General features: G+C 45.6%; 2 protein-coding genes across 2 annotated transcripts; one reads left to right on the plus strand and one right to left on the minus strand.

The window, feature by feature from the left end:
- Nucleotides 1–6,623: 6,623 nt before the first annotated feature.
- On the plus strand, nt 6,624–17,131 carry LOC127303441 (uncharacterized). The gene is made up of 8 exons (XM_051334177.2): nt 6,624–6,934; nt 10,581–10,898; nt 11,152–11,411; nt 12,248–12,389; nt 12,499–12,870; nt 12,963–13,094; nt 14,639–14,767; nt 14,878–17,131. Exons 1-8 carry the CDS (start codon nt 6,833–6,835, stop codon nt 16,897–16,899), a joined length of 3,477 nt encoding a protein of 1,158 aa, XP_051190137.1. The 5' UTR covers nt 6,624–6,832; the 3' UTR covers nt 16,900–17,131.
- A 1,926-nt stretch (nt 17,132–19,057) lies between these two features.
- On the minus strand, nt 19,058–19,989 carry LOC127303448 (uncharacterized). The gene is made up of 2 exons (XM_051334182.2): nt 19,638–19,989; nt 19,058–19,483 (listed from the first exon to the last, which is right to left on the minus strand). Exons 1-2 carry the CDS (start codon nt 19,977–19,979, stop codon nt 19,379–19,381), a joined length of 447 nt encoding a protein of 148 aa, XP_051190142.2. The 5' UTR covers nt 19,980–19,989; the 3' UTR covers nt 19,058–19,378.
- Nucleotides 19,990–24,633: the final 4,644 nt, after the last annotated feature.

Here is a 24,633-nt window from a genome sequence, read left to right on the forward strand (position 1 = left end):
CCTCGGAACACCTACCAAGTCATCAGTAGACCAGGCAAAGATATTCCGATTCTCACGGAGGAAGCTGATGAGTGCGCTTTCCTATGCCTCATTCATGCCGGCACCGATACGAACGGTGCGCTCAGGGTAAGCCGGGTCCAGCACAATGTCCTTTGTTTCTTTTGTCGGCTTGAATGCCGGTGTACCCAAGTTTGCACTCATTGCCGCTAAGCTCAGCTGTGAGGACTGAGCGGCGCAACGACGGTTGCATCCTCCTTTTTTCCTCTGCGATCACCAGCGATTCCGCCAGGTTTGATCCGGCTGAAGCGGTTTCCAGTGAGACTTTGTAGTTTCCCACCACAGTTAAGGGTCCACGAGGTGCCGGCATCTTCATCTTGAGATAGGCCGTGTGAGTTGAGGCCATGAAAGCAGCCAATGCCGGTCTCCCCAGCAACGCATGGTAAGGACTATCTAAGTCCACCACCTCGAACTCAAGGTTTTCAACCCGGCAATTGTCACGTCCTCCAAACGACACATCCACCCGGACTTTTCCAACCGGAGCGCAGGATAAGCCCGGAACGATTCCATGGAAAGTTGTACGAGTTGGCTGAAGCATGTTTTCTGTTATGCCCAGCATATGCATGGTGTGCCGGTACATGATGTTTATGCTGCTTCCATTGTCTATCAGCACCTTGCTCAATTTGACTCGAGCGTTTGGCCCCTGCATGATTGGGTCCAAAACAAGAGCATAACCACCCGGGTTAGGCATTACCCTGGGGTGATCCTTGAACGACCAAGAGATCTCCTGATCTGACCACATCATGTATTTTGGCACTGCCGGCATCACAGCATTCACCTCCATAGAACGGCGATGCAGGCTTTGTCTGTCGGTTGGCTCAGTGACGAACACAACGCAGCACATATCTGGATCATGGTAAACATTCCGGCCTAAAGGTGCCGGTGGAGGTGGTTGGCCATTGCCTTCTCCCACCTGGTTAACTTGCTGGTACTGCTGCCGGTTTGGCTGAGGGTGTACCGGTAAAGCATTTGCCCCGGTAAGCGGCGGTGGTGGTGGTAGTTGATGCTGACGTAGCATATCTTGAGATGGTGGTTGCATTGTGGAGCACCCTTGTGCTTGCGCGTCTTTTACTGCTCACTTGAGCATCAAGTACTTGGTCCAAGAACAATCCTTCGTCAGATGATTTGACGGGTGAGCTGGATTCGGAGTGTGCCATCGGCAAGGTTGATCCATGGCGGCTTCCATGGTATACTTCGCAGGTTCCTGCCAATTCTTTTTCTGGCCCCAGGGTTTCTTTTCGACCCACTGTTTCTTAGGACCCGCCCACGGCTGCGATCCGGTTCTTTGCCTCTGACTGCCGCTGGCCTCAGAGTTCTCTTGTACAACAGCAACTTGCTGCGGACCGTATCTTCGATCCGGGAAATCTTCCCTTCTTTTGTTGTTCCAGTTATCCCGGTGTTGCTCTTGGCGCTGCTGAGGCGGGTTCAATTGTTCCAGCTCAGCTTGTACTGCTGGTTGCATTGGGTCTCCCAATGCGTAGTTATCTGCCACACGTATCATTTCCGCCAGCGTTGCCGGCATGGTCCGCTGCAGCTTTTTGCCACAACGGCAAACCTCTTCTGCACCCACTGCTAAACCAAGCAATGGCTTGCGCCTCTATCACTCCTTCACAGGAGTTCCTCGTGGTGTTCCACCGGGCCAGGTAATCCCGGTCTGTTTCATTTGGGCGCTGTACGCACAAGGCGAGCTGCTGCGGCCTGTTTGGCCTCCGGTACGTACTGCTGAAGTTACTTACAAAAGCTTCCTCAAAGTCCAACCAACCGTTTATGCTTCCTGCCGGCAAGTTGTTCAGCCAGATTCATGCTGGTCCCACCAAGAATGATGGTATGATTCTCACGATCCAACGCCAGTTTCCTCCTCCAGCTACGGTTCCTCTGCCACCAGCGACGTATTCCGCGGTCACATAATCCGCAAGCCAGTCTTCCGGCTTAGTGGTACCGTCATACGTTTTTGTGTCACGGGGCAACTGGAAGTTGCGAACCGGTGGTCCCTCTTTCATGATCCTTGGACCAAAACATTTTGGGCCCGGAGGACCTTCTGCCTCGATCATTTCTGACAAATATACTCTATCCAGACGGTGCCTCGCATCCCGTTCTGGCAGGTATCTTTCTCCTAGGCGTTCTCCCAATGGGTTACGGTATGCTGCCGGTCTTGTTGAATCAGCCTCATCATAACAATCCGGTACCGCGGCCCTTGCCTGCCGGTACCTCGGGGGAAGCATTTCCTCCTCGTCATACGCCGCCCTTGCAGCTTGATAATTTTGCCCGGTCTCGTGTTTACCGGCATGATTGTTTCCGGCATAGCCTCCTTTGGCGTAGCCTCTGTCTGCCCCTTGGCTTTTTCTACCAGCATCGTGTTGCCCGACTTATTGTTTTCCGGCAAGAACCGGATCATACACAGTCATCTGCTGCGCATTCATCTCTTTTTCTCTTCTTCTGTCCGGATGGGGGGGACGAGGCCTGCCCATGGGACTTGCTACCGGCATTCTTTGTTGAACGCGCGGATTTTGAAGCCACAACCTTGTTCAGCTTAGCAAGCTGCTCAGCGTTTTGCTGCTCGATAATTTCAAGCAGCTCCCGGACGCGCTCTTGTTGTTTTGCCAGAGCATCCCCGGAAAACGATTCACACAGCTCTACCGCAGCCTTAGCAGCTTTGATAGTTTTATCCGGGCTACTGTACTTAGGTTTCTCTACGATGCTCACAGATGCAGAGACACTTTTGTCGGCAAGAATTTCCTTACGCAGATCCTGATCTAGATTGCGAGCCTTAAGCCGGTTTTCCGGTATCCTAGCAGCATGAGCGCTAACTGAAGCAAAGCCATGGGCAGCGTTATACTCACGTATGGTTAGGTTCAGCTCGCGCTGCGCCCTGACGACGTCCTTGCCGTTCTCGAGCAGCTTCTGGCGCTGCGCCTCCAGCTCCGCCTGAGCCGCTGCCGGGTCGATGTTCTGCGCGATGGGCGTGGCGAGGACGCTCATCGCCGCTTGGAGTGGTGTTTCCGGTAGCGCGGACGATGCTCCCGCAGCGCCTGCGTCGCGCTCCAGCGGTGGCTTGGCCACACGGGTTGATGCCGCACGCCCAGCACCTTCTTCCACAGCTTCCTTGCCGGTGCCGACCACGCCAGCCATCATCACCTCCACGCTGCTGGCGGCGCGGCCAGCACATAGCCACCTTGGCGGATCCGGAGCCACCATCATCGGCGAGAGGCGCTGGCGCACAGGGACAGTGCCGAACTAGATGCGGTGGCTGCCAAACTCGACGATGCGGCCGTTCTTGGGGAAGATGCCGCCGTTGGCGAAGCAACCCGCGTTGTCGTTGATGAAGTCCATGGAGTAGATGCGCTGCACCAGCGCGGACACCGTACGCTGGCCGGCGACGTCGAGGATGCCCGCCCGAATGTGAACTCCAGCAAGCGCCACTTCATGCCCCACGGTGGGCGCCAACTGTCGTCGTGGTGAACGAGCAGATGCCATGGGATGGCTTAAGTTGGGGCCGAATGGGCGCAAGAGGATTCGGGGGAGGGTTTGTGATTAGATGGGATGAACTTCCGGATGCTTTCCTCAAGAACTCAGCCAAAGGCAGTGAAACAAGAAGAAACACACAAGGAAGAACTCTGCTCTAGATCACTCTCTTCATTGATCTCAACACGATACAGGTTTTTGGATACAAGGTTCATCGTCCAACAGGTACCCGCGCAAGGGTTGTGCCCCCTCTCCTTATATAGGGGAGAGGGTGGCTTATAGGGCAAGAAACCCTAATGGCATCTTTGACTAGACAAACAACTTTACAAAGCTACTTTAATCATAGATGACGCTGGGGTCTTCTTTAATCAGGGAGACTGACGTCCTCCGGCTTCTTTCAGCGTCATCCTCCTCTTTGGCGCCAGGGCTTCGTTTAAAGCTACTTTGCTTAGCTCATCTTTGTCCTCTAGCTCTGAAGAGAATCTTTGACCAGTCTTGCCGACATGCTTTTCTTACCGGCAGACCGGCGTCTTCTCTACCCGGTTCCGGCATACCCCTCACGGGGATACCGACTTAACTTCACTTAGCCAAACACTTATCTTTGTGCTCCGGTATAAACATTAAACCGGTATCTTGATGGCTCAAACCATCCGGTTTGGCATGCCTTTGGCATACCGGGGGTCATCCCCCCAACACTAAGGTTGTGGATGTGCTGTTGTCACTAGGGATAAAACATCAATGCTTTGTCTCAGGATATTTGTATTGTTTACATTACGCACAGTACTTAATGAAATTGTCTGTTGTTTGCAACTTAATACCGGAAGGGGTGCGGATGCTAATCCGAAGGTGGACTTTTTAGGCATAGATGCATGCTGGATGGCGGTCTATGTTCTTTGTTGTAATGCCCTAAGTAAATCTCATAGTAGTCATCATGATATGTATGTGCATTGTTATGCCCTCTCTATTTGTCAATTTTCCAACTGTAATGTGTTTACCCAACATGTTATTTATCTTATTGGAGAGACACCACTAGTGAACCGTGGACCCCGGTCCATTCTTTTACATCTGAAATACAACCTACTGCAATCATTGTTCTCTTTTGTTTTCTGCAAGCAAACATAATTTTTCACACCATACGTTTAATCCTTTGTTTTTCACCAAGCCGGTGAGATTGACAACCTCACTGTTAAGTTGGGGCAAAGTAGTTTGATTGTGTTGTGCAGGTTCCACGTTGGTGCCGAAATCCCTGGTGTTGCGCCGCACTACACTCCGCCACCAACAACCTTCACGTGATCTTCATCTCCTACTGGTTCGATAACCTTGGTTTCTTACTGAGGGAAAACTCGCTGCTATACTCATCATACCTTCCTCTTGGGGTTCCCAACGGATATGTGCTTTATCGTCACAAGCAATGATGTGTAATGAGTATTTGGTTAAGTCTTCTGTCTTTTATGTTGTTCTATGATGGTTGTATGCGAACGTCGTCTGCATATTACTTCACCAATATGGGCTCATAGGGCTGCACTTTGATGTAATGCATTAGTGTTTGAGGGGTTAGAATGACAGAAACCGTCTTCCAACACTATGGATTGCATTAGAGGGGTTTACGTCGGGGACCATAAATCTTATTGCTATGATGTGGCATTTTTGTCTTAATAATTCCTTTATGCACATGAAAATGGCTCTAGGACCCATTATAAGGGGTGTTTTTGCACATGCTTATGGCTGCACCTTATTAAGGCTCCACCCCTAATTAAATAAAGCTTGATAAGATATTTACCGTGTTGTTTAGAACTCTTGTGCTAGTTAAATTTGTGTCCAAATTGCTTTTGAAGAAATTACATGACTCTTTCATTGTTTGAATGTTTTATTGCTTGATTCGTATACTATGGATAGCTACGGTAAGAATTTCCACCATCAGTTTATGGATGCATAGTCTGATGATGAAGTTGCTCATGAGGAACACCTCATGATCCTCTCGACTCTAAAAAAAAGAATGAGGAGCAAAATGCATTGTCCCAATATGGAGGTTTGATATATGGGGCGAAAGGTGACCGGTTTTCAAAGGGCCATGGGTCATCTTATGCTATACAATGACTATTTCAAGTTCGTTAGACAACCAAGATGATGCTAGAAAAGCACGACGACACCTATTCTACGTCGGCCAAGCAAAGTAAGCACCAAACCCCTCACCTGCCGCTAGATCACCATAAAACACAAAATGTAGGCCCTCAAACCCTTGCATCACAATCCTCCCACTCGAGAACATTTATGTACTATTGCAACATTGTCGCAATTCTTCCCGTAGTGGGGCAAAATCGTATAAATAAAATAGGCAACAACATTTCAAAAACACCAATGTAGCAAAAAAATGTAATGCAACATCCTCCACTGGGCACACAACAAAATCCCCATGAATCGTACAAAAAACTCCAAAAAAGTCAAAATATGTTGCAACATGGAAGGCCAATATTTGCAACATTCCGTAAAATATTTGTAACGTTAAATCAACATTTGCAATAGACAAATCATACTAACATATTGATCGTGCACACTTTGCAAAACACACACGAGTTTGAACCATAGCAGACAACTTATGCAGTTTTGGAAATCCACAAACTACTAACCTTCCAATGTTGGAGCATCGAACTTATCGCCGTACATTGTTGGTGAGGAATCTAGCTCGTGAGGAGCCTTGTTGGAAGTAGGTCAAGTGAGTATGAACTCACCCCATGGGACCCATAGCCCTTCCACGAGCTCTTGCAAGTGGATGCTTCGATTTCGAGTCCTGACTCTTAGAACATTACAAGGGGCTTCCACCAGTTGCGGTGAATGATAGAGATGGAGGCGGATGACGCCGGGATAGGCAGTCAGGATGGGGCCATGGCTGCATAGACAGAATATCGCACATGAGCTATTTGGGTTTGTTTGTGGTGTACGGCGTACATAGGTGTATTACGATTTGTAGCATTTTTACTAAATGTACATTTAGGTAATTAGCTCTATATAATAAAACGGAAATCCTGATATTTTACCTGAAAAGGAAATCACTCAAAATCTTTCTCCTTTTTTCCCCGGCTTGCTCTGTATTGAGCCCCACACGCAGTGACGCAGACACCGAGAGGGAGAGAGAGAGAGAGAAAGCAGGAAGGCAGAGCTTCTTCTCCTCATCCTCTCGCCACCACCACCATCAAACCCCCCTTCTCCCACATCTCAGATCCCATCCATCCATCCATCCGACCCCCTACCGATGCCGCCACCCCGATCGACCCCGCTGCAACGCTGAACCTCCACCTACGACTACGTCCACGCCATGCCCGCCATGGTCGCAGACGCGCCGCCCTCCCCCTCTCCCTCCTCGTCGGCGATCTGGTCGCGCCACCGCGACGAGATCACTTTCGACCGCCTACGGAAGGTACCGTCACCTCCCACACAGCCCAACTCCATCGGATCTGGCTCCGCGGATAATGACGGCACCTCACCTCTGCTGCCTCTACCTGGGGCGGATCTGAGACATACTTCTGGTTGGGTCCGCTCGGGTGTGGAGCTTGGTTTCTACTCTAGTAGTTTGTCCCTCACCCTGAGGGGGGTTGATTTGATTGGCTCCTCTCCCATGCTCTCAGCGTTCGTCGCCTGAGTGGCCTGACTGGATAACTTTGCCCAATCAACTGGCGTCAGCTCCAGGTTCTGCTATTGCCTATTAACATTGGGTGGCTAAATGTTCTGCCGACTGACTCTATGCTGGGAGTTACCCGAAGATTGCAATCGACCGGTTTGTCGTGTTTCGGCAATTGGATGTGTTGGATGGTCGCTAACTGATGTGCTACCTGACCGCAGTGATGGGAACAACCGGAATTCTGTAGAGTGGGACTACTGCCACTTGATTAGGACAATTGGGAACTGCGTTACTATCCCTCTTGGGCTATTTCAGTTGATTAACCCATAGGGTTTATGCCGTCCACTCTTGAGCCTTTTATGCTAGCCGTAAGATGACCTGTTCGATTTATACGACATCATTGGGCTCAGCATTGCTGGTGGGCTGTGTGTCTGGGTGGTATACTAGGCTGTATTGGCCCTTAGCTAGCGATATAGTTTTGGCTAAGTTGCCTAGAATTATTCAATTTTACCTTTTCGGCACAAACTACTGGATGTACAGATGGGGAAGTGTATCTGTTGGGTAGTAAATATTATCTTGCCCATCTTCCACCGCATCTTAGTTTCTGTGCTAGAAACTAGAATAATATGCATTCGTTACAACGAAGCGAATCTTCTTATGCCCTGGTACTAGAAAACACTTCCTAATCTCAAAGTAGTAGAAATGTTTCTTACTTGAATTCTCCTCAATTATCTGGTCAAGTGCAAAAAATCGGTGTCAACTTGGGGTCCAAGCAGTGGCAGAGCCAGGATTTGAGATGAGACGGGGCTGTATTACTCCACCAATTATGCAGTTTCTACGGGGTACTGGCCCTTAGCTGGCGATATAGTTTTGGCTGGAACTTTTGGTATGGAAGTTGCTTAGAATTATGGAAATTTACCTTTTCGGTTGAAACTACTGGATGTACAGATCGAAAGTGTATATATTGGGTACTAAATAAGGTTATCTTGCTCATCCTCCCTCGTATCTTAGTTTCTGTGCTAGAAACTAGAATGATATGCGTTTATTGTAACGAAGGGAATATTCTTATGCCCTGATACTAGAAAACACTTCCTAATCCCCAAGTAGTACAAATATTTCGTACTTGAATTTTCCTCAAATTATCTGATGAAGTGCAAAAAACGGTGTGAACTTGAGGTCTAAGCAGTGGCGGAGCCAGGATTTGAGATGAGCTTGGGCTAACATATAAGGTCTAAATTTTTTAGTCACAGAAGCAAGTCTATTTAACAAAATCATTCATAGCGTTATACCATGCTTCTACGAATGATCGCCAATCTCTTCCAAATTTTGTTTTGGGAAAATTATGGCCAATCAAATGACTCGGGTGTCTTGACAATGTCCTTCTCATTTCATTTCTAATTATGGGTACCATATTCATTGATTTGTCACCAAACACCAGGATCAGCAATGACACTAGCAAGCTTAAATATTTTATGAACACAAGCTTCATGATATTTCTACAACATCAAATATTTTAATTCTAGTATATAAATCAATCTCCTACTCCAGATTGCGTCAGCACATGCACGCAGCGCCATTAGGGGAGTCGGTGGAAGGTTTTTCGGCAGGGAGGCACTGAGCAGGGACGAACCGTTATGGCCTATGGGAGAGATTGAGGAGGGGATGGGCCATGGGCCAGATGATAAGTGCAATTGGAAAGGCCTAATAGGGGTGTAAACGGAAGTTCTCAACAACAACAAAAAGCTGTAAATGGACACATGAGAATAATGGCAACGACCAGCAGCAGTTAATAATTTCTCCCTTTTGGGGGGGAGCTGTAGGCGGGTTCCCTTTTCCGGAATCGGTGAGCCGTTGCGGCCGCCCCTCCTCGCCCCCCCAGTGGTGCCACCACTGGGTCCAAATACTCTAGTAGTCTCGTGTTCTGGTCAAACCTGATGATATTGTTATCATACTAATCATTATTAAAGTGATAGATGCTATTTTGTGCCACACAGTAAGAAGGCTTCGAAAGGAAAAGGGTCTGCCATTCTCTTTCTTCCCTCAGTCGTTCCGATCGTTTCTCATGTATATTTTGCAACTGGTATACTCTTTGTACCATCCTGTCCAATTAATACTGCTTTAGGTTGAGCTAGAATAATAATTACTGGGAGTAGAGTTGGGGATGTAAGTGGTAGCGGCGTCTAATGAGCTCATGTCGGCTACCCGCCAAAAAAGCTGAAGTGCCATATGTAGACTGCTGCTAATCTTAATTGGCCTAACTGGACGAGACCACAAAGGCCAGCGGTGCTGCCTTGTGCCTATGCTCACTTCCCCCTTCTGGCGGCCGACAGCCGGACGCGGCGACAAAATGCTGTAGCGGTGCTCCCTTCTCTCCATCCCTGCTCGGTCAGTTGCTTCCTCCCCCGTCTTCCTCGCCATCGTCCTTCTAGGCTTCGACGCTCTTTGCCGTGTTGCAGCCGAGAATAACTCAGCGTCCCGCAGCCCCCTACGCTGTATGCAGCACCAGCTCCTTTTCTGCTCTCCCATTCTATTTCTCATCCTGTTCTCTTCTCTCTTTCTATTTCTCAGAGCCAATACTTTTCTATCGGATCTCTGCCATCAATTCCTTATGTTTGGAAGCATTAAGTGATATGTGCATAAGCTGATAGTAATGGTGGAGAAAAAACCTTATGTTTGGAAGCACCAGCACGACTGAACGAGACTGTACTATCCAAGCATCTGCACAAATAGAATAGATTTTTTGCTTGGAGGCACCCATCTACTAGCAGTGGAATTCTACTTGTGCTTTCGACAGTTCAGTTTATCCAAATACAGAGAGATTGCATATAGGTGGAGAGAGTACAGACTGCAGAGGTATCAGGCGCGAGGGAGCACAGAGTGCTTCGCTGTCGCGGTACCACTTAGCCGCACAAAGTCACCAAACTACGTAAGTGGCGGCCACATAATCCATGAAGCGGTGTCTCCTGTGTTGTTCAGTGGACACGCCACATCCGGAGAGTAGAGTGGAGCGGAGACAGGCATATGTGATAAGAACAAATTTGACCTGCCTTCTTATCACTGTTATATACTTTTTCTCAATAAATTCAGGTTGTTAGGAGTACGATGTTGAGAACAAATATTTATGCCCATGGAGTTCTTTGTGAAGCACCTACAGTTTGCACGCACAACACTCTTTGGTTCTCTGCAAATGTGACATTTAACTAGTCCATATTAAAACTGACGGTGTTATATTGTACATTAAACTGGTTGTAGTTACAAGCTGATTTTGTTAAACTTATTAAGTACTACCTTTTTTCCCTTTCATCTTTGTGAACCTCTAGTACTGGACTACCTGCTTAATCAATACATGCCACTTATTTCTACATTATCAAAGTTATGTCAGTTCTAAGAATGATAATTTACCATTTAACTGATCATTCTATGTCTGTCAATTCACTTGTTTCAGTTTTGGAGTGCCCTGTCTCTTCAAGGACGCCATGCGCTCCTTAGGATAGATAAGCAGACCCTCATCGAGCATGCTCGTAAGAATCTGTACTGTTCAAGGTGCAATGGGCTGCTCTTAGAAAGTTTCACACAAATTGTGATGTATGGGAAGTCAATGCATCAAGAAGGTTCAAGTGAACAAAGGAGTCTTGAGATTGAACCACATGATGTTCAGGACCCATCAGTTCATCCTTGGGGAGGCCTTTCAACAACAAAGGATGGCATCCTAACTCTTCTCGACTGCTTTATAAACGCAAAATCTCTTCATGTACTCCAGAATGTAAGCCTTAACAGCAGCTATTTTTTTTAAATCCATAACCCCATGACAGATAGTTTTTTCATGCCAGTTCTTTAATTGTGTATTTAGCAAGACTGTTTTGTGGTGTTCTGTGTGGCCCTTGTCTTTAGTATGCCTTTACGGGATTTACTTTGGGGTTCAATCAGGGGAGTATTCAATTGATGCTAGATTAGGGTGCACTAATTGAACCATTCTGTATTTTGTGTTTGAATCAATTTGACGTTGTTTTAACTAGGTATTTGACAATGCACGATCGAGGGAGCGTGATCGGGAAATGCTTTATCCTGATGCATGCGGTGGAGGAGGAAGAGGATGGATTAGCCCAGCTATAGCTAATTATGGCAGAGGGCATGGAACACGAGACACGTGTGCTTTGCACACTGCGCGACTTTCGTGCGACACTTTGGTGGATTTCTGGTCTCCATTGGGAGATGAAGCTAGATCATCTCTTCTACGGTTGAAGGAAGAGGATTTCACTGAAAGACTTATGCATAGGTGAGTATCAGGAGTGCTGTTTGTTCGATACTATATCGATGCTCGATGATCTGTTGATTCAGCATTTATTCAAAATTATCCAATTGAACTGAGAATTCACTGCAATAATTTTTTTTAGCCCATGAATGCTGGTAAGGGTTGTACTACCATCGAAGGAATTATATAGTATATGGGTTCATAGTAGTTGATTCATTTGCTTCTTGTCATTGATGTATATATATCCTTAATGCGGGAAATACTGAGCATTCCCTGAATGGGTTCTAATTTTTAAAGAACGTGTGTCCAATAAGCAAAAGCATCAATTTATATATATTTTCTCCTGGTGTCGATACCATTGCAGCTCTGAACTTGGGGATTCAACATTTTATGTACTTTTTTACATGAAAACTATGTAGCATACAGTGCTCCATTAGAGCTATGACAACTTGCTGTGTCGTTTTGTGTAGTTAGGTACCACTTTTTCTTGTTTTATAATAATGCCTCAGTGGGGTGGCGACTTAAAATAAGTTAGTTGCTGTAAAGCTTTTATATATTGTTCAAACGTGACCATGTCCAAGTGTTATTTTCTGTTTGCAGAGTGTCAATTTCCTTCTGTTTAAATCGTTATAATCAGTTATGTGTGTCATATTATAAAAAAAGTCACAGTATCTTATGGTCCTGACTTCATGGATTCAATTATCTTTTGGTTCAAGATGTTCTAAATTTGACAGCATTTTCATTTTATATATACTGGTTGTTGTGAAGAGCGTAAAAAACTAGTTTACTGGTTTGGCTTTTCTGATGCATATTTGTTGTAATATTTAAGTAACTGTTTTGATGGATTTTCTGCGCAACAGGTTCGACAACAAGAGGTTTTGCAGGGACTGCAGAAAGAATGTTATTCGTGAATTTAAAGAGCTAAAGGATCTGAAACGCCTACGTAGGGAACCTCGCTGCACTAGTTGGTTCTGTGTTGCAGACACAGCTTTTCACTGTGAGGTCAGGAGTCACATTCCCTTTTCAAGTGCATACTAGATGACTCATGATGTGTACTTGCCTTAACTAGTTAACAGCTGTTTTGTTGACAATTTGGTTTCGGAAAATCTAGGTGTTTGAGGATTCAGTTCTAGTTGATTGGCACCAAGATTTCTTGGAGCAGGATGGAGCTTATCATCATTTTGAATTGGGTATTGGAACAGATGAAGGAAAAGCTGATATTCTAGAATTTGAAGACGTGGGAATGAATGGCCAAGTCCACAAGAAAGGCCTCGATCTTGATCAGTATGAAGACTATTTTGTCACCTTGAGAGCATGGAGGCTGGATGGCCGCTGCACGGAATTTTGCGTGAAGGCCCATGCCTTGAAGGGCCAATCATGTGTTCACCGCAGACTAATTGTGGGGGATGGGTTTGTGACGATTACCAAAGGTGAAAGTGTTAGAAGCTTCTTTGAGCATGCTGAAGAAGCAGAGGAGGATGATGTAAGTGGATCCTATTCTATAGAATTAATAAGCACTAAGTCAACGATGTTTTGCAAGTTTGTAGTCTAACTCGGTGTCAAATGCATGAGCAGGAAGACGATGCAATGGACAGGGATGGGAATGATCCAGATGGCGATGGCCTTCATCCACAGAAGCATGCTAAGAGCCCTGAGCTTGCAAGAGAATTTCTCTTGGATGCTGCTACAGTGATTTTCAAAGAACAGGTAGTGTGATTTATGGCAATTCCTAAGCACAATTAAACGTGAGAATGGTTGGGGACCTGCCCCATACCTCAACCGTACCCACGCCATCAAACGTGGCAACCGAACTCTAACTAAACCCGTACGTAGCACCGTCAGCCCAATTAAAACCAAACCTGGCTGATATTCTGAGCCAAACTGAACTAAACCGAAGGTGAGACTGTGGGTTGAAACTGTTTGAAAACTGTTCGCTAAAATGGGTTGCGTACAGCAGTTCCCTTGCACGTCAGCTGCGCTAGCTTTCACGGGTCAAAACAGAGCAAAGACGTGAAGCCAGCGCACTCCTGACTACACAGCAGGTCGTGTCCGGCCTCCATCAGCACGCCGCCGGCCTGGCACAACTCGTCGTCGGCCTCGTGCAGCTTGTCGCCAGCCTACAGCAGATCGTCGCCGGCCACCACGCAGCTCGTCACCGGCCTCCAGCAGATCGTCGCCGGCCTCCCCGTAGCTCGTCGCCGGCCTCCAGCAGATTGTCGCCGGCCTCGCGCAGCTCGTCACCGGCCTCCGCGCAGCTCGTAGCCGGCCTCGCGCAGCTCGTCGTCGGCCTCCAACAGCATGTCGCCGGCCTCGCGCAGCTCGTCGCCGGACTCCAACAGATCATGGCCGGCCTCGCACAGCACATCGCCGGCCTCCCCCCGCATCTCGTTGTCGCCCTCCAGCAGGCCGGCTGGCGAGGCGAGGCGCGAGCGGCGGCGGCAGGCCGGACGGCGAGGCGAGGCGCGAGCGGCGGTAGGCTGGCCGGCGAGGCACGAGCGAAGACCGGCCGGGGAGACGAGGCGCAAGCGGAGGTGACTACGGCGGCAGAGATTGGAAGCTGCAGGCCTAAGAACTGGTCCCCCAACCGGATAAGAACCATGGGCTTGACCATGTGGAACCAAACCTATTCTAGCCTGAACCAAACCAAACCCGACTGTTATGTACGAGAAACTGAACTAAACCAAACTGTTGTAAAAGTCGGCCCATTTACGCCCAAACCAAACAAACCCACAAGGAAAAACTGACTCATCCCACCCGGTTTATACAAAACCATTCTCAGGTTTAAGCACAATAGGGAAGTAATGCATGTCATTATATACCATCGCAATGTATTCAGTTATATGATCTCAGCCACAGACTGTTTTTAACGTTCAATGACATTTTTTTTTTCTGATGCATATTTCTTTTTTATATCCACCTGTTTTGGCTTCTTTTGTCGTAGTGCGTGCACTTCTTCCTTTCACATTCTTCAGTCTACAGCTTGTGACCTACTTTAATCAGAACAGCCAACTCTACCACGGCATATAATACTTCACCTAGCGCACTGAACATTTTTTTTATCTCTTGTTTAGCTAACATCTCTGCATAGTTCTTAGTCTTCGTTCTACCAAATATAATCATTGTCAGTGTACGCCTAGTCAATTAAATGTCCAAAACAATGTTTCTTTACCGTTCATTTTGTCTATGAAAGTCAGACACATGCTCTTGTCTGAAGCATTGAGCTAATGCTACAATATTGCTTTTGTTTACAGGTTGAAAAGGCTTTCAGAGAAGGGACAGCCCGGCAAAATGCACACAGTGTATTTGTGTCTCTTGCATTGAAACTATTGGAAGAGCGGGTTCATGTTGCTTGCAAAGAAATAATTACATTGGAAAAGCAGGTGCATATATATTAAGTACCGTTGTAGATGTAGAAAAAGAAAGGGAGCAACATTTGGTAGTATTTGTCTGGTATCCTTTGATATTATGCTAAACATGACTCATCTTACAGACCAAGCTTCTTGAAGAAGAAGAGAAAGAGAAGCGTGAAGAAGAAGAACGCAGAGAGAGGAGGAGAGCAAAAGATAGAGAAAAGAAGCTTAGAAGAAAAGAAAGATTGAAAGAAAAGGGAAGAGATAAGGAAGAAACTCCAGTTTCAAAATTTTGTGATATCTTGCTGTCACCTCTAAGCAAGTCGATCACACCAGGTAATTGTCAATCACCTGATATGCTCGATTCCAGATACTCAGCTAGTGAAGAGGAAGATAATATTGTCGCTACAGAACATTCCTCTCCTGAAACCTCTGCTGATCAATGCTTAAGCACTGAGTCTGATGAACAAAGCAATGAGCAATGTGGTAAAACAGCAGAATTTGTTCCCACTGATTGCAATGACTCTTTCATATGCGAGCAATCTAAATCAAGAAGAAAAATGAAATTCAGAAGGGACTCCTTCCACGAACAGGCAAACAATTGTTGGTATGAAGACCGCCAAGATGGCTCTGGGGACATGGGTGACATTCACTGCCAATCAAGGGAGCGGATAAGGAGTACTGCTAGAAGCTGCAACCCCTCGTTCAGTACAAATAGCCGGACAAGAGATAGATACGAGTACAACTCCTGTAGTTGTGGCCATCAGGAAGATTACAGATATTATCCCTCAACAGCTAGATCAGTTAGGGAGATGAAGATGCCTAGGAAAACATTGCTTGAAAAGCCCAGGTTGCAGTACCGCAGGTGCTATCCATTGGATAGTTTCGTAGTGGCAAAAGGAAGCCGGGGCTGTAGTACACCAAGCAAGAATGCAAGTCCAAAGCAAGTATGGGAACCAATGGATGCAAAAAAGAAAGCTGGCTTAGCTAATGCAAATGACGATCTTGAAACAGTTGATAATGCTGATCAATCTGATCAGTTGAAGTGTTGTAAGGATATCAATACATGCCAGAAGCTTGACATAGGGTTTGAACCACCTGCTGAGGTTTGTCCTGATAAGTCTGAGGAACCTTGTAAGTTGGACACAGATGATCCATGCAATAAAGGAGACAAAACTCAAGCTGCTTACTGTGATGCACCTATTGTGGCGAACAAGCAAGATTCCTGCTTGACAAATGATGCTGGTCAAATGGAGAAGTTAACTAGTTCAGATAGTTCGTCATGTCTAAGTGAGGGAGACATAGACAGCAGCATCAGCAGCTTGACCTCATTGAGTGCTCAGAACCCAGAATCCTCTTCTACTTCTGATTCAGAAGAATCTTCGGAAAGGAACAATAGCAACCCAAGCGATCCGCCAGCAAAGAGTGCTTCCCGTTCATTACTGGAGATGTGTGCAGGAAATGGTTTCAGAGAATACCAACCTAAAAGCATACAATCTCCTGGACCCAACCAATTTGGGTTTGGTATGGCTCCTTTCCAGGACCATGTGTTGCATCACCACAAGGTACATGCACCGCCGTACTCATCAACCTTTGTTGGGTTCCACAGCCATCCCTTGTCAGTTCCAACGAGTGGATACCTACCATATTCTCAGCCAGGTAACTTCTACCCCAGCCCAGTCGGATATGGTGTTACTGGGAACCAATGTGTCGACTTCTCAATGCAGTACAGCAATGTACATCCTTATTCAGGTCCTCCTGAATATGGGTATGTACCTGCACAGCCAGTCAATAAGCCTATTTTGACCTTCTGTGCCATGCCACCACCGCTATCTATAAATGGAGCACAACTGGTCATGACTCCAGACATGAGGCACCGTACCTCAACTCCTGAATCGGAGTTTGTTGCAGCCCAAAATGGCTGTTCTGAGCACAATGCCAAACTGGGAGATGACAGCACGCCCTTCTCATTGTTTGAATTTAACCTGCCAATAGGCCCTCCTGCCTCGGTGCTGTCCAAAGATGAGCGGCGTGGACGAGCAACTGCAATGAAACCACCAACGGGCCAATCTCAGCCTTGCTCGAGGGAGGAGACAGATGTCAAGGAATACAACCTGTTCGCCGGAACCACAAACACCATACACATACCTTCCTTCACCTAGACAGACAGCAAACAAAGCAGCTATTATTTATCACAGCATAATACTTAGCGAGTGATTTGTATTCCCCACAAACAGAATAATACCTCGAGGGTTTTTACAGCAGTCCCCTCGAATATTTATTTCTTCTCTTTTCATTTGATTTGCTCCCCATGTGTGTATGAAAATTGGAAAAGATCGTCGAGTGGTATAGAATCTACATTTTTTTAATAATCTGAGTTCATGTTTCGTTGCAGTTTTCCGTTGCTTTGTGCTGTATGGACCTGTGTTCCAGTTCTAACGTTGGATGAGCGATGCATGAAAAATCAACCCACCTGAACACCGATGTCATCTTATTGCTTCGGGCAGGGTAAACATGTCTTGTTTCCTTTTATTCGACCAGGTTTCTTGCATCATGGCAAGCATTTGATTCTCCTTTTAGGGGAACGCAACTGGGTTGTGTTTATGATGTACTGGTTATACTAGGCCACTTGGTGGATACTGAGGATGTATCTTAGAGACCAAGAAAGTGGTTTACAATGCAGATGGATTGCATATCGTGACTTCTGAAAGACTTCATGACTTTGTATTATTTGCACGGGGGCTTGTGGTGCACACAAAATTCTTAACTACCGAGTGCAGATCTCAAGTGACGTGGAATTTTGGTGGTGCAGGTGTGGGGAAGATGGTGACACACGCTAGGTGGTGTGGGTGGCTGCAGCTCGGTCCTCTACGGAGCTTGTTGAGTTAAAAAGTGAAATATGTTTTGCGTGAAAGGTAGGTCAAACTTGTTTCGAGCTGAATTTCATGAGGGTTCAGACGTGAGGAGTTGTCTCAGCATAAACATCGGCAGAATTCTTGTGCATGGATTAATATTCACGCGGTTTGTGAAGTGATAAGGATTGCAACAAGCAAGGTAATTTATAAAACTAAACGAATGTCAGACTGATTATGCGGATTATTCGTCCACCTCGTCATCCACTGTCCCTTGCAACACCCAGGCCTCCTTCGGTTGCTAGCCTCAGGGGCGAGGTATTAACCCCCAGGGGCTGGGTGAAACTATGTGATGTTTACAGTGTATATGATGTTTGATTATCCTTGTGATGTTACAAATTCTTGCTGGGAGGATTCCTGCTGTCACACTCGCACGTATCCCACACAAAGCTTTGGAAATGATCATTGGCTGGGAGAGTAGAAGTAACGCAACACCCGGATGAAGGAGAATGTTTCAAACCAGCTACCGGTGTACAACATGCTCAGCAGATTGAATAGTAACCCGCAGAGCTATTTGGTCATTGAGCATCGGTTAATACCGTGGGATCCAGGTAATGTTCTAGCACATCACCTCTAAGTGTAACCAGACCACGAGCTCGATTCCCTGTCAGTCGACCTGTTTTGAGTGTTGATATGAGTTCCTCTTATGTGCTTGTTCTCGGGAGGGAATTCCATGCTCTGTAGGATCCTAGTGGCTACAACCGCCGGTGGGTTGATGACAGCCCGTGACATATTCCAATATGGGTTGTTGCCAACGATTCATACTGTATGGAAGATCCCATGGTCAATTGAATTGGAGTACTCTGATGTTGGCAACTATCCTATACAAAAGAGTGCAGGCTTCCTATTGGCTGATTGGTCTCTATAAATGGTGGCTTCCATTCCATCGTCTCATTTCAAGCAAGGCGAGTATGGTAACGTTTCGCACGTTCACTTGCTTGCATATGCTGCCATGTGGAGCTCCTGCATTTTGAAGTTTGGCCAAAGGGATTTGTGATCCTAGCATATGAAGTTCGGCCACATGAATTTGCGATCCTATCATATGAAGTTTGGCCACAGGAATTTGCGATCCTAGCACCTTGGCACTTCTATGTTTCTACATTTTTTTCACAAGCTAATGCTGGGATCCAGGTTGAAGCTTCAACCTATTGGCGCCATGCTCGACCTAGTACCCAGCAGCCGCCACAACTACATCAACTTTGACAAAGAATCTCATGTACCATCACATCCCGGCGATTCAATATGGCATCGGCATAGGGTAAAAATACAAGGGGAGTGGAACTGAAGGGAGGCCTGGACCTCGCGTGTTGTGTGTGTGCTCTGTACTATTAATCTTCTTCCTATAGTTCCTCTCTTCCTCCCCCGAAGCCCTTGCTACAATTGGAGTTTGAGAGTATCCATCCAGTGATTTAGATAACCAGGTTGCTTATAGTAAAGAAGCTATGGTAGCACAAGCGAATACAATCATCACATGCCATTTCACGGTTCCAATTCGGTGGCATCACTCATCAATAATATGATAATCATCAGGGGATCGAAAAAGGGAAGAAAGAAAATCAAAAGCCTCAATTTGTTCTAGTACCAAAATTTTGGCAGCATATTCGCCAACCAATAGCCGATTGAATCGCGGAGCCGCTAGCCCCTTCCCCAAATTGCAGGAAGACGATGGGAAAGAATCTCCTAAGAAACAGAACACCCGGCCGGCCGGCCGAGCTTACCGGCGATGTCCTCAGCGGTGCGCCGTGACGAGCGTCTCGATGAAGCGCAGCCCGTCGAACCGCGGCGCGAACTTCTTCTCTTCCGCGCGGTCCTCCCCCGTCGACGGCGAAGATTTCTGCGAAATCGGCAAGAGGAACGAAACAGTTTAGGAGGACACCGCCGTGATCCCAAATCAAAGACCGAATTGGCATGGAATGAGAGATTCTTTTGGCAGGAGGGGATTGAGGGTGGAGGCGATTGAGGAGATTCGTGATCCGCGCAGCACGTACCTGTTTCCGGAAGAGGAAGCTATCGCATCTGCCGACGACGACGGTGGCAGCCGGCACCGTGGGGGCGCAGTCGCACGCGAGGAGCTCGGCGCCGGAGGCCACGGCGACGGCAGCCGCGGACGCGACGGCGGCGGCGACACCCCACATCATCCCCGATCCGATCCTAGTGCTGCTACTCTGGCGGCAGGCTGGTCGGCGGCGGGGGCGGGTGGCTGGTAGGACGCTGGCGGCTCTTTGGCAGGCTGGAAACAGACCGACGGCTAGCCGCGTATTTTTATATACGAGAAGACGCCGGACTTTAACCGGATTGGAAAATTGGAGCCGCGTCCTGGCGCTGTCCATCGGTGGGTGCGGCGGCGGGCCGGCCGAACAGACTTGCTGCTCTGGCTGTGGTTGGAATGTTGCCATGTTGGATGATGGACTGATGGATGTTTACCGCCCTGAGTCGCCTACAAAGATAATCTCACCTACGCTGTACACACCGGTTTTGCTACTATCTCCTGGTTAATTAATTCCAAAAGTTCAGTTTGCTTCAAAATAACCCATGGCCTGAGAATGAGCCGTTTTTTGAACCTCTAAAAATTCAAATTTGAACATTTCAAAAAAATGAAAATAATACCAGATGTAGAAAATACAGTAATCTACTAGTGTGTAAATTTGTAGAACGAAATATGTTGTATTTTGAGTTCAGCAAAGATGACAGATCTAGGTTTTTATCGTCGACGAACAATGATGAGCAGTACTCGATTTTATCATTTTCGTGAGATTTTATTGTTTTTACTGAGTTCTAAATATAACTTATTCTATTTTAAAATTTTGCACACGGATAGAATACAACATTAACTACGACCAGATGTTTTTCGGAATTTTTTGAATCTTTGAAATAAAATGTTTTGAACTTTCAAAAAGAAAAGAAAAAAAATCTGGGTTACACCTGGTATTTACGCCTACAACCTCTTTTGGAACGAAAAAACTCTACACATTCCTCCAAAAAAAATCTACACATAGAAATAGTAAAAATTGCATGAATTAAAATGTCACGTATCATGAATTTTCAGGGAAATAAAAACCATATTAAAGTTTCAATAACGTTGTTTGGATGTTACAAAGGAAAACACAAGAACAATAGACACAAGTAAATAAAAACATGACGTGAGATCTCATGTTAGTTTTCCTAAAATATCCTATGAAGCATATTGCATAGGAATTTCCAAGCAATTTTAGATTCATGTTCCTTTGTTTCATACGACACCATATGAATTCTTCCTATTGCAATCCTATCCTCCAAAATTTCAACACTTTTCCTTTGTTTCAAACGGGGCCTAAACTCACAAAACGGTCTGAACATATCACTTATTTTAGTGGTTTTGATCCTTGTTTTGTCCTAATCATCAACGCCACATCATTTGTTTTTATCATCTTCGGCCATGTCGCGTAGAATGCGTTCCCCAAACCAATAAGTAATGATTTGACCCCTTATAATATTGTGCATGTGTGATACTGTGATTAGCATCTATGTAGTAACATTGACCGTCACAAAACTTGAAGCTATTATCTGATTTATCTTAATACAATGCTCCACGCGACATGCGGAGGAATCTAGCGTGGACAATTGATCAGTGAAAACCGCGGCATGCATCATCATGGTGCACATTAGGACGCGTTGTCACATCAATGTTGCATGTTCTTACCTTAACTAGTGATATTGTACATGCGTGCTTCATTTTATCTTTTAAAATTCCATCTACTAACACATAACTACAAGAGGAAACCTCAAGAACATGCCTATCTCCAATCATCTATACACAATCCTACACAAGAAAACGTTAGTCCGGTAAGATAAGAAGTAAATGAATACTAGAAGTCCCGCCTGATTGATCTTACACCAAAAGCGATCTTCCCGGGGGCTCGATTGAAAGGACACATATGTCGCTTACAGAGGAGGGGGGTGAATAGGCGGTTTAAAACTTTTACGAGATGTACTTAACAAATGTAGAATGAAACTAACCTTTACTTGTCAAGCCCAAAACATATATACTATGGTTCACCTATGTGCACCAACAACTTATGCTAAGCAAGATAAGAAACTATGTGATAACAAGATATATCTAACTTCAAGCACGAAAGCTATCACGAAGTGAAGTGCATAAGTAAAGAGCTCGGGTATAGAGATAACCGAGGCACGCAGAGACAATGATTTATCCCAAAGTTCACACTCTTCCGAGTGCTAATCTCTGTTGGAGAGGTGCGGTGGCTTAGTTCTCCCGAATACCACAAGAGGCATCATCTTGATGTGTGATTCCTCGATGCACACCAACGCCACAAAGGCCTCACCCCAAGATGGCGTAGTCACACCACACACCGAGCGCCACAAAGACCTCACCTTATCCTCTGTGACCCTCGCCACAAAGGCCTAGGTCACGGTTCCACTAAGGGATTTCCTTCGAGGCGGAAACTGGGACTTACACAAAGCTTGGGACACACATCCACAACTTAGTTGGAGGCTTCCAAGAAATCACCACAAAGGCCTAGAATCCATCTAGGGTTCCAAGAACCCAAGAGTAACAAACTCCTCACTTTCACTTCCACGAATCTTCGCGGAAAGCTCAAACCGATGCACCAAATGCAATGGCAAGAACACCACAAAGATGCTCCAATCCTTCACTCTCCAATTCAAACAAAGCTACTAATTCTATTGGGAAAATAAGAGAGGAAGAACAAATGAAATCCACAAAGAACTCCAAGTTTCTCCAAGATCTAGATCTAGGTGGTTCCTCTCACAAAGAGAGGGATTTGATTGGTGAAGATGTAGATGTAGATCTCCTCTATCTTTTCTATCAAATGGATGCAAGATTCATTGGAGGGAGAGGGAGATATCAAGCTCAAAGAAGGTCAACAATGGGGGCAAAAACGAGCTCAAAAGTTGGGGAACCTTTAGAGAATAAGACCCCTTAAATACGTCCCCAAAAAAGGGCCGTTATGGCCAAAAACGCGTCTCGGCGGCAGTGCAACCATTTTTGGGTGGTAGGTGCCGCCCCCAAGGGCGGCAGTTCTTGCCATTTCAGGGCGGCAGTTCCGCCCCTAGGAATACCCAAAAAATACCGATACGAAACCTCAATAACATTTGCATCCAGACTCCGATTTCGATGATCTTGGGCTCGTTGAAACACAACAATGAGCTCTAAAACAATATGCATCATAGTCTAGCAGGGGAGGATAGAAAAAATGAGTAAAGGTTTTACCTATCTATAAAAGACAAACCGGTAAAATCACCAATGTCGAAAACACAATAGAGAATGCACATGCAATCCGTTTTCGATGAACTAGAGCTTGTCATAGAGATTATTACAAGATCTAAATCCTCTCATGGATGAGAACCAAATAAGAATCAAGAAAAATGATGCCAATGATGCTAAGGTTTGAGCTTTGTTGGAACGATATGATGAAATTACTCACTTGAGAGCCCCTCTTGATAGTACGACTCTCTATCCTATAATCCGGTCTCACAACTAACACCACGAGACTGGTAAGAAACAAGCCCTATCAAGATCATACCTTTTCCTTGCCCATATTCCACTTGAGGTTAATGATGACAATATTGTCCACCTATAGATGGAACACCTTTCTTGATTACACTTTCTTGTCGAAGACTTGCAAATTTCTCCCCCATACTCCTATGGGAGAGACTCTTCTTTGGGCATGTCTTCACATACCCATAATAACCATAAGAATGGAAAGCTTCAAGAATATGATCTCTTCTAGATACTTATCTTGAACTTGCACTTCATTTCTTCATTCTTCATCATGTTGATGTCTCGAAGGTATACATGAGTTACCTTATTCTTAAAGACACACTTGCCATAGGCTCAACTCATGTCTTCACATGTCCATCATCATATGGATGGCAAGCTCAAGATCATGATCTCATCAGGATGGCTCATCTTGAACTTGTAAACCAATTCTTCTTTCTTCATTTTGTTGATGTCTTGAAGATACCCATGAGAGCTCACCCAACCTTCTTCAAGACATACTTATCACTTGATATTTCTCAACTTCTTCTTATTGCAACCTTGAAGCCAACATATGGTTCAAGCATTGCCTATGAACAGATCCTACAAATATAACTCAATGCAAACATTATTTAGTAGGGATTGTCATTAATTACCAAACCACACATGGGGCCTCCATGCTCTTTCATTGATAACCTAGGGTCTATAGGGAAAAAGGCTTTAATACTACAATATGTTAATCCGGATCGAAGGTATCAGTGAAATGGCATGAAGTGTGGGATTTCCCATTTCATTGACAAGTGTGATATTTGAAGGAGATATGCCCAAGAGGCAATAATAAAAGTGGTTATTATATATCTTTATGTTTATGATAAATGTTTATATATCATGCTATAATTGTATTAACCGAAACATTAGTACATGTGTGATATGTAGACAACAAAGAGTCCCTAGTATGCCTCTTAACTAGCTTGTTGATTAATGGATGATTAGTTTCATAATCATGAACATTGGATGTTATTAATAACAAGGTTATATCATTGTATGAATGATGTAATGGACACACCCAATTAAGCGTAGCATAAGATCTCGTCATTAAGTTATTTGCTATAAGCTTTCGATACATAGTTACCTAGTCCTTATGACCATGAGATCATGTAAATCACTTATATCGGAAAGGTACTTTGATTACACCAAACGCCACTGCGTAAATGGGTGGTTATAAAGGTGGGATTAAGTATCCGGAAAGTATGAGTTGAGGCATATGGATCAACAGTGGGATTTGTCCATCCCGATGACGGATAGATATACTCTGGGCCCTCTCGGTGGAATGTCGTCTAATGTCTTGCAAGCATATGAATGAGTTCATAAGAGACCACATACCACGGTACGAGTAAAGAGTACTTGTCAGGAAACGAGGTTGAACAAGGTATAGAGTGATACCGAAGATCAAACCTCGGACAAGTAAAATATCGCGAGACAAAGGG

The sequence above is a fragment of the Lolium perenne genome, chromosome 1, assembly GCF_019359855.2.
Source record: "Lolium perenne isolate Kyuss_39 chromosome 1, Kyuss_2.0, whole genome shotgun sequence".
NCBI classification, from domain to species: domain Eukaryota; kingdom Viridiplantae; phylum Streptophyta; class Magnoliopsida; order Poales; family Poaceae; genus Lolium; species Lolium perenne.

Bases quoted from the DNA above. Each gene is read 5' to 3' on its own strand.
- LOC127303441 (XM_051334177.2), top strand. From the start codon at position 6,833: ATGCCCGCCATGGTCGCAGACGCGCCGCCCTCCCCCTCTCCCTCCTCG. The intron at 6,935-10,580 runs GTACCGTCACCT...CACTTGTTTCAG, and splicing joins CTTTCGACCGCCTACGGAAG to TTTTGGAGTGCCCTGTCTCT. The intron at 12,871-12,962 runs GTAAGTGGATCC...ATGCATGAGCAG, and splicing joins AAGAAGCAGAGGAGGATGAT to GAAGACGATGCAATGGACAG.
- LOC127303448 (XM_051334182.2), bottom strand. From the start codon at position 19,979: ATGGACAGCGCCAGGACGCGGCTCCAATTTTCCAATCCGGTTAAAGTC. The intron at 19,484-19,637 runs GTACGTGCTGCG...CCGATTTCGCAG, and splicing joins GCTTCCTCTTCCGGAAACAG to AAATCTTCGCCGTCGACGGG.